Raw genomic sequence first — 20,697 nt, 5'->3', positions numbered from 1 at the left:
TAAATATACAGTACACGGGGCTGCACGGTGGTCGAGTGGTTAGCGTGCAGACCTCACAGCAAGGAGACCCGAGTTTAATTCCACCCTCTGCCATTTCTGTGTGGAGTTTGCATGTTCTCCCCGTGCATGCGTGGGTTTTCTCCGGGTACTCCGGTTTCCTCCCACATTTTCTACCGCTTATCGTCACGAGTGTCGCGGGGGGTGCTGGAGCCTATCCCAGCTGTCTTCTTCGGGCAAGAGGTGGGGTACACCCTGGACTGGTGGCCAGCCAATCACAGGGCACATATAGACAAACAACCATTCACACTCACATTCATACCTATGGACAATTTGGAGTGGCCAATTAACCTAGCATGTTTTTGGAATGTGGGAGGAAACCGGAGTACCCGGAGAAAACCCACACATGCACGGGGAGAACATGCAAACTCCACACAGAGATGGCCGAGGGTGGGGAAAGACAAAATAAGAAGCCAAAAAGTTACCACTTCCACACAAAATAGGAGAACTCATTCATTCATTAATTTTCTACCGCTTATCGCCACGAGGGTTGCGGGAGGTGCTGGAGCCTATCCCAGCTGTCTTCTTCGGGCAAGAGGCGGGGTACACTCTGGACTGGTTGCCAGCCAATCAACAAGGACATATAGACAAACAACCATTCACACTCACATTCATACCTATGGACAATTTGGAGTCGCTAATTAACCTAGCATGTTTTTGGAATGTGGGAGGAAACCGGAGTTCCCAGAGAAAACCCACACATGCACGGGGAGAACATGCAAACTCCACACAGAGATGGCCGAGGGTGGGGAAAGACAAAATAAGAAGCCAAAAAGTTACCACTTCCACACAAAATAGGAGGAGAACTTATTCATTCATTCATTTTCTACCGCTTATCGCCACGAGGGTCGTGGGGGGTGCTGGAGCCTATCCCAGCTGTCTTCTTCGGGCAAGAGGTGGAGTGGCCAATTAACCTAGCATGTTTTTGGAATGTGGGAGGAAACCGGAGTACCCGCAGAAAACCCACGAGGAGAACATGCAAACTCTACACCGAGATGGCCGAGGGTGGAATTGAACCCTGGTTTCCAAGCTGTGAGGTCTGCGCGCTAACTACTCGACCGCCGGGCTGCCCCATTCCAAAAACATGCTAGGTTAATTAGCTAAATTATCCATAGGTATGAATGTGAGTGTGAATGGTTGTTTGTCTTTATGTGCACTGTGATTGGCTGGCCACCAGTCCAGTGTGTACCCCACTTCTCGCCCGAAAACAGCTGGGATAGGTTCCAGCACCCCTGCGACCCTCGTGAGGATAAGCGGTAGAAAATGAATGAATGAATGTATCTCCTATCTGTCTCCCATCATTCTATCTATCGCAACATAAAGCAGTACTCCTAACGCCCAAATTCCGCCCTTTGTCTCCATCACCTTTATGGCTACTTTTCCCCAAAAATCCACTGCAGAAGATCCCATTCCCAAATGAAATTAGACATTAAGCCTGTGAGCATCCCTTACTGCATTGTCAAATGCTGCAACAACTAATTCGGAAGCCCATGCAGACCCTGGCAGTGTCATTTATACCATCCTCAGTACAGCAGCCATCCATGTAATTACTTGACAGGCTTTACTGAGCTGCTCTGCCTGCTTGCTCCTCCCCCTCCCCTTTTGGCACTCAGGACAGTCCCGTAAGCACTTTCCACTGACCGAGCGTTGAGTCTTTTAGTCTCGTGGCATCCTGAGAAATTTACAGTGCCGTCTTGACATTGCTCGTGCTGCATCACAGGAGCTTATTTCGATGTTTTTAAGAAGAGATGATGGAGCTTGACTTGCCTTCATTGAAGCTATGAGAAGCTTGAAGTAGCGTGTAAAGGGATCATTCACGTTGGAGCGTCTAGACAGCGTGAAAACGACTCCCAATTGTGTCCATGGTGTGAAGTATGTTTGCAGCATGCAGGTACCATTCTGTCTGAGTGCTCCCAGTTAATGAGGCGTTCACTTGGAATAATAAAAGCTGATCTGGGCGCTTGCGTCGCTTTGCCAACAACTCCGCCGCAGCTTTCAAACAACTCCATCTTTAGCTTTTTTTTAATGACCACTGGATTAAAACACTTTCACACCAACTGTTCCTTTTGGCGTATTAGAAAGTAGAAGTGTTCCAGTACTGATACTTTCACAGAGTTGCTACTGTAGGCTAAACTATGCTAAGTCACGAGTGTCCAAAGTCCAATTTATTGACCAACCAAGGAAAAATCGGCAGTAAAATTGCAATAATAAAGTAGAAAATAATATGTGGTAATCTAAAAAAAAGTCATATTTTATGAGAACAATGTTGAGAAAAAAAGGCAATTTTAGAATATACTCACAATATTATACAAAGAATACGTATGACGAACAAATAAAGCCAAAAAAATGTTTGGGAAATTAGATTCGGGGGAAAAGGTTGCAATGTTATGAGAAGTCAAACTATTACGCGAATAAAATAAAAATAAAATCGGAGATAAAACATGTATGCAGTTTTTTTTCAAAGTCAAAATATTAAGTGGAAAAATTGGATTCTAACGAGAAAAAAGTTGCAATTTTTTGAGAACCGACTCTTAAAAAATAATGCCACTTTAATAGCATAAAATGTAAATATTAAAGAAAAAAGTCATAATAAAGTCATAATGGTATTAGAAAACAAAAAAAAAAGGAAAAAGTGGGAATATGGGAATAAAGTCAGAGTATTAGGAGAAAAAACTTTTTAATACTTTTTTATCTATATCACAAAGCTGAGATGTGTTTAAAAAAAAAAAAAATCTCAGCATTTCTACATGTGTTGCTTACTAAACGTGGTGGAAAAAGTTTGGGCACCCCTGCTATGAATGATCTTCATAGTATGTTCTAGTCCTGTTTGATTCCTCAAAAGTACGTGTGGTCTTCCTCATCTCACCTTCAGGAACGTATCCAGTGATCCATTCTCCATATATTCAGTGATGATCATCACCGGTTTGCCTGAAACAAACAACATCCAGTATGTAACATCTCCTGAAGACACAATGACGACGTACTAGAATAGCCCTGAATTCCTATTCCTACATAAGACACCCACTCTTGGTAACCACGCCCTCCAGGCGGATGATGTTAGGATGGTTAAACTGGCCCATGATGGACGCCTCCCACAGGAAGTCCCGTCTCTGATGCTCGGTGTAGCCCGCTTTCAATGTCTTGATGGCGACCTGCATCTCTCTTTTCCCCGGCAATCTTAGCGGGCCGCTGCATACTTCGCCAAACTCCCCTGAGGGCAAACAAAGAGAGCTTCACGTTGGAGCCCACCTTGACCTGCAATCGTCTTATCTGGCGGTGCAACAAGCTGGAACATAACAACGCCTTTTTATGATGTTGTTGCATTTTTAGGCCTAAAAGAAGCGGGTTATTTTTTGCAGCCACCCACATGCGCTCTTGGCGGTCTCTTTTGCTGTGGAGTATTTCATCTCTCAGTTCCACTTTCAGGATGCGTTATCACTACACCAGTAAGCTCATTTTTCTGAAATGTTTGGCATGCAAATGATGATGCTGCACTTTTTATTCTTGAACTTTGAACCCAGCCGCTTATGCAGCTGTGAGGCTAATTTATGGCTAAGTTGTAATCTTGTGTCATGTAATAATAAGAGTTTAAAATGAAAAGTTTTCATTGGAGCAACACATTCATTGGGGTGCTGCGATGACGTCAGCCTCCCTCTGGACATTTTTTTTTATATATGAGCAAATTGTTGTTTCTTCTCAATTTAGTGGGTGTGACTTATACACTGGACTTTAGACAGACTTGGATATAGTCACCTGGATTATATTAATTGAAAACCAAGATTTGAATGTGTTTTGAAAAATATCTGATGGCATGTGAAAAAATAATCATAAAGTGGTGATACTACTAAAGAAAAAAAAATCTATACATAAAATAACGTGAAAAAATACTAAAAATCAATGAATTAAATGAATCTCGGTTAATATCAGAGCCTCCGTGTGGACAGATTGCTAAAAACAATATAGAGTAAATGAAGAGCTTGCAACCAAAAGGCGCTAAATCCAATTTTCACTAAGTTGCATGTTTTTCATGAGTTTAATAGACCTCTGTCATGTGTATCCAAATCACATATTTTGGTCTTGAAATCATTTTTAAAAATATGAAAAAAAGTGATATGAAATTTATGCTTTCAACCAAAAGGCGCTATTTCCATTTCAGATTTCAACCAAAAGGAGCTAAATCCCTTTCTTTATTCTTTATTCTTTATTCTGATTGGCCCAAGTTTCCCATCTATTGATAATCTGACCAATCAGAGAGAAGAATACAATTATCATTGCACATACAGAAAGCCATTATCAGTGCGCATCCTGTTTTGTTTGTGTACATTAAGTACACGTATGATAGTTACAGTATGTTATGCAATTCAGGAGAACACAAAATCCATCATTTCAGCCAAAAGGCGCTAAATCCGAAAAAAAAAAAATTAATTAAAAAAATATATAAAATACATGGTGTGTGCAGGATTTTTATAGCAAGCATTTTTATGACCTATATTGATAGCTCTTTCATTTGCAATATAGACTTGATGACCAAATAGATTGATATGTGCGTAATTAAAAATCATTGATTTTCTCGAAATCAGTCAAAATGGATTTAGCGCCTTTTGGTTGCAAGCTCTTCAAATAAAAACATCCAACTCACCTGCTCCAATGATCCTTTCAATGGAGATGAATGACACGTCAATCTCTTGGGTGAACTCATGCACAGCCTGGTTAGGGTCCTCGTAAGTGAGGGGGTCAATGTAGGTGCGAACTCCAGGGAACTTGACTGCAGACACACATGCAAGGCATCATGTGGAGGCACAAACTACCAACTGCACAACTACAACCACTCAACTGACCCCGTTTCGCGTATGACAAAATTGTCTTTCATTGTGTGCACCAGTGTGAAAGAGCAACACACACACACACACAGATAAATACACACTGACTGTGCCGTCCCAGTTGTCCCTAATTGGAACAGATGGGGAGCAGGACCACAATGCCAAAATGTTGCCAAATATATGAAGCTGTCAAGACGGATAAATGATCATCGCTCTGTTTGGACTCCATCAGTATGCCAACAATGAACACCCTCAGGATCTTTGACTGTCCCACTCACACACACACACACACACACACACACTGCCAGGCCTTCAGGGGTAAACTAACCCATGCAGACATGGCCACTGTTTGAACCCCCGAATCATAAACCCACCCACACAAAAATGTCATTGGTCTCCAATCAAAAGCATGTCTCTTCAAATTTGTTTGGCTTAAAAACCTCCTTGTGTTATTGATATAAGTATGATAAAAAACATGAATGGAATATATATACTTACTGTGGCCGTTATGGAAATGCATTTTCTCCTCTTCGGGATCTTGCTTAGCTTTACTGTAACCACAGCGCCTAGGAGACAACAGAGCACCATGGAAAAATTTACATTGGACCAACGATCCATGCTTATGGCGTCCAGGGTAGGGGGCACGAGTTTGATTCCTGGCCATCGGGCGTAAAAAAACAAAGCCAAAATGTGATTGTGACCCCGAAGATGGAAAAAAAGGAGAAGGGTTTTCCAAACTTTTTCCAGTGAGGGCTATATCGTGAAAATAATAGATAATACAGTAAAGTCTCGTTATATCGATATTCTCGGGAGTTGGAAAAAATATCGATATAACCGGACTATCCATATATCCGATCCTGCGCCGAACTGCATTAAAAGTGGGCGGATCTTTGATATGGCATGTAATTTTCTCCTTGAGTTCATGGATTGCGTATCTAGCATGCTTTTGTACTACAATACATTTTGTACTACAGTAAATAAAAACTTACGCTGTAGTGATTACCGGTTACCGGGACATAATTCACCCCGGAACATAATTCACCCCGGAACTATCGATAGGGAAGGTGTTGCCACCCGGAGGGGTAGGCGCGAGGGACGGGTGTTTTCCGCTGTGTGTGCTGCACTCTGGTGGTGGAAGTGTGAAAAATAAAGTTGACTGGAAGCAGCCGTTCGCCGTGTTCTTTTTTGGTATTGAAATCCTTAAGCAAAGATTGATTTAAGCTGCTTTTGTATCGATATAAGCAGACCAAATTGGCTGGCGGGAGATGAAAAGGGCATCGTAGTAACCGGATTATCATAATAACCGGGTATCGTACTAACGGAACTAATTATATCATAAAAGACTAGAAATTTGCCGGGAAATGAAAATAGTATCGTAATAAGTAGTAATTCGTTTTAACCGATATCGATATAACAAGACTTTACTGTAATAAAAGAATATTATGACATAATAAAACATATTTTTCTTTATTATTTCAATTCTATGCTACAAAAATCACATCATTTTTCCTCATAATATTACAAATTTATTCTCGTAAAATCGTGTTTTTTCTTGTTAGAATACGACTTTTTTCTCTTAATATTTTGACTTTATTCTTGTAAAATTCTAGCAGTTTTTCCAATTTCTTTTTTTCCCAATATTATAATATTACAATATTACATAATATTATAATATCCCAATTTTTCCAATTGTTTTATTTTAACTTACTTGTAAATTTACTTACATGTACATTTTGTTCTCATAATGTTATGACATTATTACCAAAATATTATGACTTTTCCAAATGTCCCCAAGGCCACACTTGGACAACCCTGGTGTGAGTAAATGATTCTAATCTACATGTTTGTTTTCCGCGTATCCAAAAATCCCCTTGTGCGTGTGTCCACATGTCTGTTTGTCCACACGGTTTCTGTATGCCAATATTTACACATCCGAGCCATCAGAGACAATCAGATAATCCAGATTAAACAGCAGGATTGATTTTGCACTTGATCCAATGTTCGCACATACACCAGCAGTTTGGCACACAACAAAGACTTCAAGAAAGATAACTAGGATCATTTCAGTGATCCAGAAGCAATTATAACTGGATCTCATTAGAAAAACCCGGCATTTACTACGCCAACAAAAGCGTCAACATGACACATAATGCTCCGTTTTATTTTGGGACACTTTTTAACACTGCGTTGCAAGGTTAGTACAGCATTTATAGTTAGTAGAGTATATTGTGCGGGTCTCCAAAGTGCGGCCTGCGGGCCATTCGTGGCCCCCGGCTGTCTTTTATTGGCTTGTGGCAGAAAAAAAAAAATTATTTTACAAGAAAAATTCAAAATCTTAACGAGAAAAAAGCTGTAATCTAAAAAGAAAAAGTTTGAATGAAATGTCAAAGTCAAAATATGGCAATGACATCATGACGGAAAAAAATACAGGGAAAAATAATGCTGATATAAAAGTCATAATATTATGAAAAACACACAAAACTAAATATTTTTTGGAAACATAAGTTGCAGAAAAAAGTCCTAATATTACAAAGATGAAGGCACAATTTTTGAGAATAAATTATACTATTACACAAAGAAAATGTATAAAGAAAAGGGTTTAAATATTTGTGAAAAAAGCTGTAATCTAACAAGAAAGTTATAATGAAATGTTAGAATGTTATGAAAATAAAGTCAAAATATGGCAATAACATCATGAGAGAAAAAAAATATAAGGAAAAATAATGATGAAATAAAAGTCGTAATATTATGAAAAACACAAAACAAAATATTTTTAATAATGTTGCAGAAAAAAATTATAATATTATAGGGATAAAGACACAATTTTTGTGAATAAAATCATAATATTACAGAAAATCTACAAAAAAAGGGTTGAAATATTGTAAATAGAAAAACTGCAAAAATGTGTAAACAAAAGACCAAAGTTCAGACGAACAATATACTTCTTCGTGACCCTTGCTGGAAAAAGTATGGACACCCCCAGTATATCGGAAATATTATTTCAACCATCCCCCAATATAGTTGGGAATAGTATTTGTGTGTGTGTCTTTCATGTATGTCATGAGCCTGGGGGTGTCTCATTTTCCGGAGCTGTTGAGTCAAGAGGCGGCCCACTTGGCCTTCCAACTTCCTGTATGCGCGTGCATGCACACGTTAATTTATGCAGACACGCATGACTGCACATACGTGTGGCTACACATGTGCACCGTGTTTCTATGTGTGGATTGGCCCGAGGGACATACAGTGGACGTCGCGTGTCCCAAAATTTCCCAAAAAAGAACACGGCGAATGGCTGCTTCCAGTCAACTTTATTTTTCACACTTCCACCACCAGAGCGCAGCACACACACCGATTCCCGCACTTCCTGGTTCACAGGTCATGCTCAACCCGCCCCACATAGCTGGCCAAACACATGCCTGCAACAGAAGAACCAACTAGCAAAGATTGATTTAAGCTGCTCGACATTGTTCTATACTATAGAATTATTATTATTATGCATTATTGCCCACTTTTAATGCAGTTCGGCGCAGGATCGGATATATGGATAGTCCGGTTATATCGATATTTTTTCTGACTCCCGAGAATATCGATATAACGAGACTTTACTGTATAACGTTTTAGATCTTTGAAGCTGAGCTCAAAAAGTGTTGCGTCTATATTTTTGGGGCATGATTTAATCTCGTCCTGTGCACAACAATGGCAGGAACATTAGAGGTTGACCATCAGTTGATGAATGACTTTGTGATACCTGTGTCTAATTGGTGCGTCGGCTACTTCCACAGACAGGTAGGACACACTGTGGAGAAACTCCAAAGCTCAGCATATTCCCCATAGAGGGAACGGCAATGATATTCATGAAGCTGAGCTCTGACAGTAAAACACTGTGACCGCAGCAGCTGCTCTACTTGACCTCCACTGTGGATGCGGCTGAGGGCTGCGGGTTGTTCCGTCGCCGTGATGCTGATGGATGCATAGGCTACACTGCGGACGCTCTTTTTGACCTTTTATATAAACAACATAGGTTTAACGCTGATGTGAATCCCCGACTTGGGTCTGGACCCGCTCACCTAGAAGACATTTTATGAGTGCAAGGCCAACTTGAAAAATCAAAGTAGCCTATGCAGCGGGAGATTTGTATGCGATTTATTTCCCATTATATTTTTCCTTCTGCTCAATTTTTCCAATATCTTCAGTTTTTTTTAATGTTTTAACTAAAATTGACTTGACTCGACATGAGACCCTCTCATATCATCATATCAATACAATCACACGCATGGAAAGCACTGTTCAACTTTAGACTCTAAACTAAGCACCGTTGCCTCGGAGCCATTATCGTGTTTTTGCTAGTGTTTGTGCCACCTATCGCAGCGAAGCGATTACACCGCTCTTTGTAACAAGAGCCTCAAACAACCCGTAAATTATATTGTTTGCCTCACCGTCCGCTGAGTAGAAATCCAGCCACCACTGCCAGTAGGACCAGCGCCAGCGTGATGGCCACAGCTACAATGGAAGCTTGGGCACGCTCGCTGGTAGCTGTCACTGCCAATGGAAAGAGATAAAAACAGAAGTAGATCCACACAGACGCACACGCTTGGAATGTGATGAGCTTTCGACAACAGTGTGCTGTCAAGTACAGGTGTGAGGTTTTTTTTTTTGTATGGCCGTGTTTGCTCGCTGTGAACTCACAGTAAGGGCTGGTCTGGAATTCAAAACGTCTGCTGAAAGCACCGTAGCCTGCAGAAGTCCTGGCTCGGACCTGTAATGCACATACAGATTATTTTTCCTGAAGGTTTTCTGTAGGTCACTTTCCGAGACAAAAGACAATCTCTTGACAGCTTACAATAATTTTGGAATACATTTCTTTGAATAAGATTTGTCTTTTTCTTGTCATCTCATTATCATGAATCAATATCCGTATAGATTGTGTGTTGGACCTGAAAGATGTAGACCGAAGAGGGCTTCAGGCTTTCCACCACCATCTCCGTCTCCCTGGATTTGATAATCGTGTAACTGGAGTCCTGCTCCTGTTGCAAGACAAAAAAAAGGCACATTTTTTGACACACAAATCTATCTTTGTCTTTTTTTTTTCTGCGTTGCTAGAGCTGGATTTGAGTGTGTATCTGCTGCTTGTGTGTCGGGATCGGTTTTCCCAGCTGTAACCTCATCAGGTTTAAACAAGGCTAAATGCCCACTCCATTAGCCAGAAACCATTAGCTAACCACTGACCACAAACCTTGCTTTTTCTTCCTTCCCCCTCCCTCCTTCTCTCCGGTATACCTTTATTGTGACCTTCCCAGAAAGGAATGCTTACAAGGATGAAAAGGAGTAAAAGAGGAAGTGCACAGGAGCAATGATCTGAGCCCAAGCATCAAATTGCTCTCTTTAACAATGTCCACCTTAAAGAAAGAGCTTTGTGTGAGGAAGTCACCTGAAAATGTCTGCAAAGTGATGGTGCTACACTACATGCCTGTAAAATACAGCAAATAATGCTTTGCATGCCCCACCTCTTGTAGGATTTGATTCAATTTTTGATGAAAATTATGGCAAAAAAATATGTCTTGGTTTTCAAACAAAGCATCCATGCATTGTTGATGGAGGTTCTGTGAAGATTTGATAGTGGTTGATTTTGAGGTGGGACACTACAAGTGGATTTCAGCTGGGACACTACAGGTAGATTCCATCTGGGACACTACAGGTAGATTCCATCTGGGACACTACAGGTAGATTCCAACTGGGACACTACAGGTAGATTCCATCTGGGACACTACAGGTAGATTCCATCTGGGACACTACAGGTAGATTCCATCTGGGACATTACAGGTAGATTCCATCTGGGACACTACAGGTAGATTCCATCTGGGACACTACAGGTAGATTTCAGCTGGGACACTACAGGTAGATTCCATCTGGGACACTACAGGTAGATTCCATCTGGGACACTACAGGTAGATTCCATCTGGGACACTACAGGTAGATTCCATCTGGGACACTACAGGTAGATTCCATCTGGGACACTACAGGTAGATTCCAACTGGGACACTACAGGTAGATTCCAACTGGGACACTACAGGTAGATTCCAACTGGGACACTACAGGTAGATTCCAACTGGGACACTACAGGTAGATTCCATCTGGGACACTATCTGTAGATTCCAGCTTAGACACTATTGGTAGATTCCAGATTGGGCATTAGAGGTAGATTCCAACTGGGACACTACAGGTAGATTCCAGCCGGGACACAACAGGTGGATTCCAGCCAACTCATTCTTGAATCATCTTTACCGCGTGTGTGCTTTATTTATTCTGAGAACATACATAACGATGAACAACTCCGCAATGACATATATAAATTATAATGATATATATATAAATTATATAATAATTATATAATTATATTATTATAATATATTATTAATTATATAATATTATATTGTGACTTTATTCTTGTAAAATCACTTCTTCTGTTTTCCCTAAATTTTATTTTTGGAATGTGATGTGGGCTGCATAGCATTACCTTCTCAAAGTACTTGATCTCATATTCCAGGATGATGCCGTTCGGCCGGTCCGGTTCTGCCCAGGAAAGAGCGATGCTGCTCTTCCCGGCATGACCTTTTCTCACCACACTCACTGGGGAAGGTGCTGCACGCACACACACACACACACACACACACACACACACACACACACAAATACGATTAGAGGCCAGCAACAATAACATGAATTCCATCATTAAACATCGGCGTCTTACTACAAACCGGCGAGAAAGTTGCTTTAAAAGACGTTTCACAGCAGCACTAATCTATCATGCGTTCCCCATCGCTTCATATTCAAGCTCCTTTGGGGATGCTTGATTGTTTTCATCCCACTGAGCTCTTCCAGCCAATGAGCCGATATTCTAGGCCAAGGCAGCTTCAGCTACATTTTTGGCATTGACAGCCACCAGCGCCTAATTAAAGCACCCAGTTAAATCTTCAGCTATTCGCTCCATGTTGGCAGAGAAGACCACAAGTTGAACCATGACTCTGTCAATCTGGTGCTGTGTTTGGAGTGCCACGGTTGTTTGGAAGCAATACAGAGAAGCACAGTAAAACACAACGACTGAATAGACAGCAAAAGCTAAAAACGCGCTACAAAGAGATCTAAATTAAATATAAACCTGCTTCTTAAAAACAATATTTAGCCTAAAGTATAGCATGTATGTAAGTATCCTGTATGTGAACAGTATCCTGGTTCGACTTTGGATCTGGGGAGACAAAAACATATACATCCTGTGCCCTTTAGAAGTGTCGGAGCAGTGAAGATAGCGCTTTTATTTTGAAGCACTGAATGTCTACGTTCAGTTTCAGCTTGGCTAGGATAGGATTAGCCTTTGTAGACTGCATTTAGAGGTGAAAACAACATGAAAAACAGACAATGCGGGACTGGGAATCTGTTGTGATGGAAAATCAATCAGAGACATTGCACAACATTGCTCATAGCCACTACAACTATTTGGAATATCCCAAAGAAGAAAAGAAACCGAGCAACTTTTAGCAACTGAAGTCTGCCGATGGATCCTGATACACTATGACCAAAGGGGAGATTGGACTACTGTGTGATGGGAAGGACAGGAAGCTAATTTTCCTTAAGACAAAAGTGAAAAGAGAGAGAGACTGACAAAGTGTGTGATGAAGGAATTCTGACAGTGAAGAAGACGCAGGAGGAACATGACAGCAATGAATTACGTTTCTGGTAGAATATTGTTTCACCAATCGTATTTACATATTTCTGTATATACCGCATTTTCTGGACTATAAGTCGCTCCGGAGTATAAGTCGCACAAGGCCAAAAATGCATAATTAGGTAGAAAAAAAATACATAAGTTGCATAAGTTGACTATAAGTCGCATTTTTTGCGGGTAATTTATTTTACTACTTGGCAAAAACCAACATTACATCCTCTTGGTAGGCAAGTTTTCACAATAAAAGAATAAAGAACGGGCTGAATAGATGTAAGATATGCTAACACGATGGTTATTCAGCTACACCAAAAATAAACATGAACAGAAAAGGTGTCCAGTGTTTATGTAACATACACAGTTTTTTCATTTATAAGTCGCTCTGGAGTATAAGTCGCAGGAACAGCCAACCTATGAAAAAAAAGTGTGACTTGAAGTCCGGAAAATACGGTATTTTGTTTTACCTGTGATTAGCTATGAAGTGCTGCAATTTCCAAATATTTCCATTTTTAAACACAGGTTTGGAGGTAATTCATTCCAAAAGCTCTCAAGTCAAGAGAGCTGGCTGGCGTGAGTTAGCATCCGTCACTGAGCCGTCCTGTTGTAACCCGAACTGTTGGCCCATCTCTCAGAGGGACAGTTGGAGAGTCTCCGACACATAAAGAGGCTTTTAACCAGGCAAAATGCTCCCTCTGGCAACATCTTCACTTTGTGTGTGTGTGTATGTGCGCGACACCCAACAACGTTTAGGTTTCAATAGTTTCAGCAAAACTCTACAGGGAATAAATCATTGCTACAAACACAGTAACTGTATCCTGAGTAGATGGTTGCACAAAAGTGTTATCTGCGACATCTTAAAAGCCTGAAACCAAAAACCAACACACACACACTGCTTCGTTTTAAATACTGCTAGAAGCCTGGAGGGCAATGATGAGAAAGTGGGGCTCCTTTTTCCCGCAGCTTAACTTGTAACAATGCATCAAACGTGTGTTAAAATACTACAAAAATGGATGCACTGCGCCATGATATATATAATCATACATTGTGAAAGGAATTCTACATGCACGCTCCAATGCACTGTGGTTTCCACACAGGAACTACAGTATATAGTATATATATATACTGTAGAATATATACAGTAAAGTCTCGTTATATCGATATTCTCGGGAGTCGGAAAAAATACCGATATAACCGGACTACCCATATATCCGATCCTGCGCCGAACTGCATTAAAAGTGGGCAATAATGATTAATAATAATAATTCTATGGTATAGAACAATGTCGAGCAGCTTAAATCAATCTTTGCTTAAGGATTTCAATACCAAAAAAGAACACGCCAGCATGTACATATGAAAAACAGTGATTATTGCAAGCAATAAAAAGATATCTGAATACAACACAATTAAATACATGTATTTGTACGCTTGTGTCTTCGTTGGAATAGGTGTGTATGCTATGTCAGTTGGTTCTTCTGTTGCAGGCATGTGTTTGGCCAGCTATGTGGGGCGGGTTGAGCATGACCTGTGAACCAGGAAGTGCGGGAATCGGTGTGTGTGCTGCGCTCTGGTGGTGGAAGTGTGAAAAATAAAGTTGACTGGAAGCAGCCGTTCGCCGTGTTCTTTTTTGGTATTGAAATCCTTAAGCAAAGATTGATTTAAGCTGCTTTTGTATCGATATAAGCAGACCAAATTGGCTGCCGGGAGATGAAAAGGGCATCGTAGTAACCGGATTATCATAATAACCGGGTATCGTACTAACGGAACTAATTATATCATAAAAGACTAGAAATTTGCCGGGAAATGAAAATAGTATCGTAATAAGTAGTAATTCGTTATAACCGATATCGATATAACGAGACTTTACTGTATATGTATATATATATATATACACATATATATATATATATACACACACACACACACTTGCATATACGTACGTACATAAATATAACAGCTGCCCACTCTAAATATTGAGGCAGTTGTCAAAGGAATGTAAACAGTCTGGGTATTTACACAGAACAACATACTATAAACCTTGCAATGCCAGGCAGCAGCTCCTCCCTCCAACTTGTACCAATTCACTCATGCTGATCTAATACGAAGCATTATGTCTTATGATTTCCACGCCTAGGCTTCACGGCGGAGAAGTGGTTAGCGCGCAGACAGACAGCTAGGAGACCTGAGTTCAATCCCACCATCGGCCATCTCTGTGTGGAGTTTGCATGTTCTCCCCGTGCATGCGTGGGTTTTCTCCGGGTACTCCGGTTTACTCGCACATTCCAAAAACATGCTAGGTTAATTGGCGACTCCAAATTGTGTGAGTGTGAATAGTTGTTTGTCTATATGTGCCCTGTGATTGGCTGGCCATCAGTCCAGGGTGTACCGCGCCTCTCACCCGAAGCGGTAGAAAATGAATGAATGAATGAATGAATTTCCACGGCTAGTAGTGTACAATGGTGAGATTTAGGCTGTGATTCGCCAGCATCGTCACCTTACCAGATGTTGCCTCAAAGCCACCTTGTGGCTTCCTCCACTCCGATGAACGTTCCCCCACCGTTTCAATCCCACTCAACAATCTCTCGCCACCCACGCTTCCTCTTCTGCGTCACGTCACAGATGTAATTACGCGATGATGGCTGGGATCAGCCCCCCCAAGCATCTGTGCTGCACGTATATGTGAGTTTTGAGGTGCAAGAGGAGGCAGAGACGAGGCCAAAAGGGGGGATGGGGGGGGGGGGGGGGGTCTGACAGGCAGAGGCAGAGCAGATGTTCCCTGTGAAGTGTGGGAAGTGTCATACTTGATAAGGGGTCAGTGAAATGGGTGGGTTCACTGTCCCTGTGTTGAATAATAAAGAGTCGCTACTTCGGGAGGTGAAGGGCGGGTTGGACCTGGGGGGGGGGCAAAAGTGCGGAAGATACATGTAGAGCAGCCAAAGTGCAAGTGAAGAATGATGGAGCAGTGTGTGAGATAATAGGAAGAGAGCATTTGCTGTGCTTCGTAGTGGGGAGAACACGCTGGCAATGTGGTTAACACGTCTGCCCCACAGCCGGGGGTTCTGGGTTTGAATCTGGCTTGAACCTATTTGCTTGTACTCTAGTACTTGTGTGTTCTACTCTGGATATCGAGATTTCCCCTTGTCGTGTAAAAACTCATACATGAGTACGTGGGTATTAAAATAGCGCTTATACACTAGCATACGTACAGCCCGCAAGGCATGCTGGGTAACCTTGCTGCAGTTGTTGGTCCCCATATACTACTGTATGAGCCAGTCAATTGTAGAATGGAGTTTTTGTTATTTATGCTATGATGCACACCTTAAATATTGTTTGAAATGGTAATATTTATTTGAATTAATTGTTGCTGCTATTTCTGTTTCAAATAATGGTACTGCTGATTTATTAAAACTTTATTCAGGTGTGCGGTCACGCACATGTTGGGGGAGGTGCTGTGCCACACGGTAAGGTGGAAGCTTTGGACTCTTGAGTTATCGTTTTTGAAAAATTATACTTTGTCATAACATTCTATGGAATAAACCATTTCATTTTTTGCAACTATATGGACTTTGCCTCACACGGAGGAGTCAATCTGCACCTAAGGGGTGATGGTGAGTCCCTAAATCAAAACCAGTAGCAAACGATGAAATAAAACCGATATGATACCAGTAGAAATGGTACTAAGATGGTTCATGCAGCGAGTCAAAGTAAATTGAGTTTCTTCATTTTACGTTTTGGATGAAAGTGAAATTTGTGTATAGAGTTTATTCATTCAATTCTGTCTTGCACATTCCTAAAATGTATCTTTATTAGATCACATCGGTATGAAATAGAACAGAAAGATACAAAGTGAAGCTGCAAGTCGAAGAGATGAGATCAGCTCTGGTGAAAGCATGTCCCGTTCGCTCACGCTTTCGTTCGACTGTTGATTATCTTTCCCACAGCCCAGTTAAAGTGTAATAAAACAGTGTTAGATAGTCAAAGGTCCGTATTGATTTCTTTTCTGGTGCTTCAGAGAGAAACCGGTCTCTGGAGGGGTTTTTGTCTGCACTGTGATGATGTTGTGAGGTTCTTCACCGTGTTTTTGAAGGTTTCATTGGAAATGTCCACCAAAGATTCCGTGCTCATTAGCAGCATTGACAAGAAGTGTGATGGCTTCTTATCTGGTGTATTGCTAACATGAAAGTGTTGCAAGGGGTGGTGGGAAGGTGGGGGGGGTGCCTATACTTCACTACTTCTTTCACACTTTTATCAAAGCACTCACTAGTCCTCTCGCACTTCCTCTTCTTCTTCTTCTTCTTCTTGCATCCATCCCAGACCAAGATGTCACTCACGCCCACCCAAGGACATTTCTCCAAATCATTTACCAAATGCTCATTTGTGGTTACAAAAATGTACGTGTTTTTTGAAACCAACTTCCCGGTTCTTTAATGGGCTTTTGACACGTCTCACACAGTTGTGGTAGACTCGATCCGGATTGAAGTGATGGAGCGAAGCCTGGTATGGACTGCTTGTTTGGTGCAAACCGGTATAATCCCATTCTCTCCTGATATCGAACCGATATCCAATACCAATATCAACCCTAATCTCTAAACTCTTAAAGGCATCCCCATACAATAAAAATGTCATAGACTTCAACAGTGTAGTTGCACTCAGTGCCAAGAAGCAGAGACTTTGCCTGTCGTGTGTAATCTGACGTAATCCCTAATCTCCAATTGGTCCGGTGACTGGTTAACTTTAATCCCGCTACAACTCCAACGCGGGTTCTGCAGTCTGGTGTAATCCACTCAGTCTGCTGACAGTCACAGTGACAGGAGGGCTAATGGTCCGTTGGCCCTTTTGACTGTCAGACAACCATCTGGTGGACTGACCATCGACGTACGTCGTCCACACCCATCATCTAACCACAACTACTTCCTCCTATCCTATAATGACATGCAGACCATCTGTCAAGGAACAGGAACAGGAAGCTCCTTTATCAACTCTTTATCAACTTACATAACATAATTCATTATTGCCCTGACAACACATCATCATAAATATGGCGATTTTCATAGACTGTGGATTGCCTTCAAGAGTAAAAAAAAGACTTACTGAGAGCCTGCAAGAATTCAGCGTTGACTAAAAGTAAATAGAGCAACAGCTTTGTTTAATTATATTGTCATATCATCATCTGGCGTCTGCTACGTATTCATACCAGGAGTTTGAAATGATCCCAAATGTTACAGGGAGAACACAAAGGAATAAAAAGGAGTGCCTACCAGCCTGATTGGTGGTCACATTGAGTGACACGTACTGCTTCGTGCGATCTTTGGCCAGCTCCGACACGCCGTTAACGGCCTCCAGCAGGAAGCTGTAGTTTGTGTGGGACTGCAGGTCGGCCACCATCACTGAGGTGTTGGACAAGCCCACATGGCGCGGCAGAAAGCGGACATTGGGGCCGCACTCTTCCAAGCCCCTCCCGTCGGGCAAGACTTGTCTACACAGGACGTTGTAGCCGACGTCCTTCCTGCCACCCGTTTCCATGGGAACGGACCACTCCAGAAAGACGCTGGTCTCGTTGACGTTGGAGATTGCGTTCCGAGGAGCAGAAGGGGGTCCTGAGAGTCAGTAAAAAAAAAAAAAAGTTACATGACCTGTTCACAGGCTGGTTGGTGCTTGAGTGGTTAGCGTACAGGTAGGAGACCCAAGTTCGATTCCACACCCGGGCATCAGTGTGTGTAATTTGCATGTTGAATGGTTGTTTGTCTATATGTGCCCTGTGATTGGCTGGCGACCAGTCCAGGGTGTACCTCGCCTCTGGGATAGGCTCCAGCACCCCCGCGACCCTTGTGAGGATAAGTGGTAGAAAATGAATGAATGAATGACCTGTTCACACTGTAATTGGAACAAATGGTCCCCCTTTTCTTAAAAAAGGGAAACCACCACCCCAATACAGCAGAGACAGCCCCACAGCACCCAAGGCAGGGAGCATTTTGCCAACCCACGAGTCCCCAGGCAGTGTTCCTGCACCACACCACCATACCCAGTCTTGACATTACACTGCTTCCTCTTCCTGAGATGCAAACATGCAATTGATTCTTACTTGTGCAGGCCATATTGGGAGGATCCGAGTCAATCTTGTAGTATCCTTCTTCACAGCTGCATGAAGTCGCTCCAGTGTGCCGGGCCACACTGTGGGGTGGACATTTACTGCAGGCCAAAGACTCCAGCAGCGAGCGGTAAAACCCCGCTTTGCAAGCTGAAAGACACAGACGGAGCGGGAGCGGATGCCGTCGGGCGTTTGAAGATGGGTAAAGAGAGAAGGGGGATGATAGGAGCAGATGTACAGATAGAAAAGGGAGTTGTGGGGGGTGGAGAGGTTAAATGAAGTGGGAGAGGAGAAAGGAGGATAGTGGAAGTTAGTTGCTTTGACAAAAAAGGAGGTCACAGTGGCAATCGCACTCTCCCAGGGAGGTTTGATGTTATCAGAAATACCCGTTGCAGCAATAAAAGCCGAATAAAACATTTGTTACCATGCTTTTGTTCTATTCTTATGACGCTATCCCTCTGGGGATGGCTGTGATCTACCCATGCGTCATCTCAAGTGCAATTTTCAGGGCTTTCCTTCAGTTTTTTTTTTTTTTTTTTAAGCACAGGACACAGGCGGCCCTTCAGATGCTGACATTCAATCACACTTTAACATTCAAATCAATTGTCTTCTCTTTTTTCCGCACACAATATTGACTGCACACGGCGCTGTGAGCTGTCACAACGTGGCATTCGCGCAACTTTTATGCATTATGTATGGACGCTGATGGACGACTCAAAGCGGCTGCTGTTCCACAGCCTGTCAGTCTCCAGCTCACTGATTCGCCACCGACAACTGATTAAGAATTTGCACTTACATCTGCTGTGCGCGCACACAACACATCTCACATGGATCCACACATTGCATAACAGAATGCGAGAAACAGATGTAATCTTCCCCCAAACACGCAGCATTCAGGTGACATACGCAACTTCTGTCCCCTCGCTATCCACTCTCGGGCTTATCACTGCAGCATCCTCTTCCTTGTTCTCTTGTTCTCTTAAGGCAACGTGTTTGATAGCTTATGTGGTTCCTGCTGGAGATCTCGTGGAGACCATTCAGACCACAACTGTGATTAATAACTACATTAAGCTCAGATAAGCCGCAAGATAAATTGCAGACAAGGAAATAAGGCAGAGGAGGTGGAGGGGGGGGGGTGGGGGTGGGGGAAGGGGCACAAAGGAGATGCGGAAGAATTGTGCGCGTTTGAGGCAGTGGAGGGTGGTGAGTCACCTTGATGGAACCTTGGCGAGTTGTCATGGAACGTTAGGTCTGAAAAATTCTCCCACCGACCTCGCCATCTGACACACATGTGCACAGATTTAGCATAGAAAACGTCACATAGAGTCTACTTATAAAAGGGGAGCTTAAGATTCGGCTTTTGAGGAATCTTCCAAGCTGGACTGACTTGAACCAAGCAGACAGTAATACACGTGATGACGCTGATGTATGCAAAGCGGTTTCCATGGAACCCTAGTTTATGTGCGTCCCGGTTTTTATAATACAGTAAAGTCTCGTTATATCGATATCGGTTAAAGCGAATTACTACTTATTACGATACTATTTTCATTTCCCGGCAAATTTCTAGTCTTTTATGATATAATTAGCTCCGTTAGTACGATACCCGGTTATTATGATAATCCGGTTACTACGATGCCCTTTTCATCTCCCGCCAGCCAATTTGGTCTGCTTATATCGATACAAAAGCAGCTTAAATCAATCTTTGCTTAAGGATTTCAATACCAAAAAAGAACACGGCGAACGGCTGCTTCCAGTCAACTTTATTTTTCACACTTCCACCACCAGAGTGCAGCACACACAGCGGAAAACACCCGTCCCGTAGTACAAAAGCATGCTAGATACGCAATCCATGAACTCAAGGAGAAAATTACATGCCATATCAAAGATCCGCCCACTTTTAATGCAGTTCGGCGCAGGATCGGATATATGGATAGTTCGGTTATATCGGTATTTTTTCCGACTCCTGAGAATATTGATATAACGAGACTTTACTGTATAGAGTTCTACAGGGTTGAGGT

General features: G+C 42.2%; 1 protein-coding gene across 2 annotated transcripts in view; it reads right to left on the bottom strand.

Moving 5' to 3' along the window:
* Window positions 1–20,697, bottom strand: part of epha5 (EPH receptor A5) — a 68,958-nt gene that overhangs the window by 15,855 nt on the left and 32,406 nt on the right. For both annotated transcript variants that reach the window (XM_078794307.1, XM_078794306.1), the window contains exons 4-13: window positions 18,674–18,829; window positions 17,850–18,188; window positions 11,392–11,516; window positions 9,812–9,901; window positions 9,564–9,633; window positions 9,314–9,416; window positions 5,376–5,443; window positions 4,697–4,822; window positions 3,083–3,268; window positions 2,924–2,985 (exon numbers count right to left, since the gene is read on the bottom strand). In XM_078794307.1, coding sequence (XP_078650433.1) covers window positions 2,924–2,985; window positions 3,083–3,268; window positions 4,697–4,822; window positions 5,376–5,443; window positions 9,314–9,416; window positions 9,564–9,633; window positions 9,812–9,901; window positions 11,392–11,516; window positions 17,850–18,188; window positions 18,674–18,829 — 1,325 coding nt within the window. The remainder of the gene's footprint in view (window positions 1–2,923; window positions 2,986–3,082; window positions 3,269–4,696; window positions 4,823–5,375; window positions 5,444–9,313; window positions 9,417–9,563; window positions 9,634–9,811; window positions 9,902–11,391; window positions 11,517–17,849; window positions 18,189–18,673; window positions 18,830–20,697) is intronic.

The sequence above is a fragment of the Doryrhamphus excisus genome, linkage group LG10 (assembly GCF_037039965.1).
Source record: "Doryrhamphus excisus strain RoL-2023G ecotype Guam linkage group LG10, RoL_Dexc_Guam_v1.1, whole genome shotgun sequence".
NCBI lineage: Eukaryota > Metazoa > Chordata > Actinopteri > Syngnathiformes > Syngnathidae > Doryrhamphus > Doryrhamphus excisus.
This window is presented reverse-complemented; position numbering and strand designations above follow the sequence as displayed.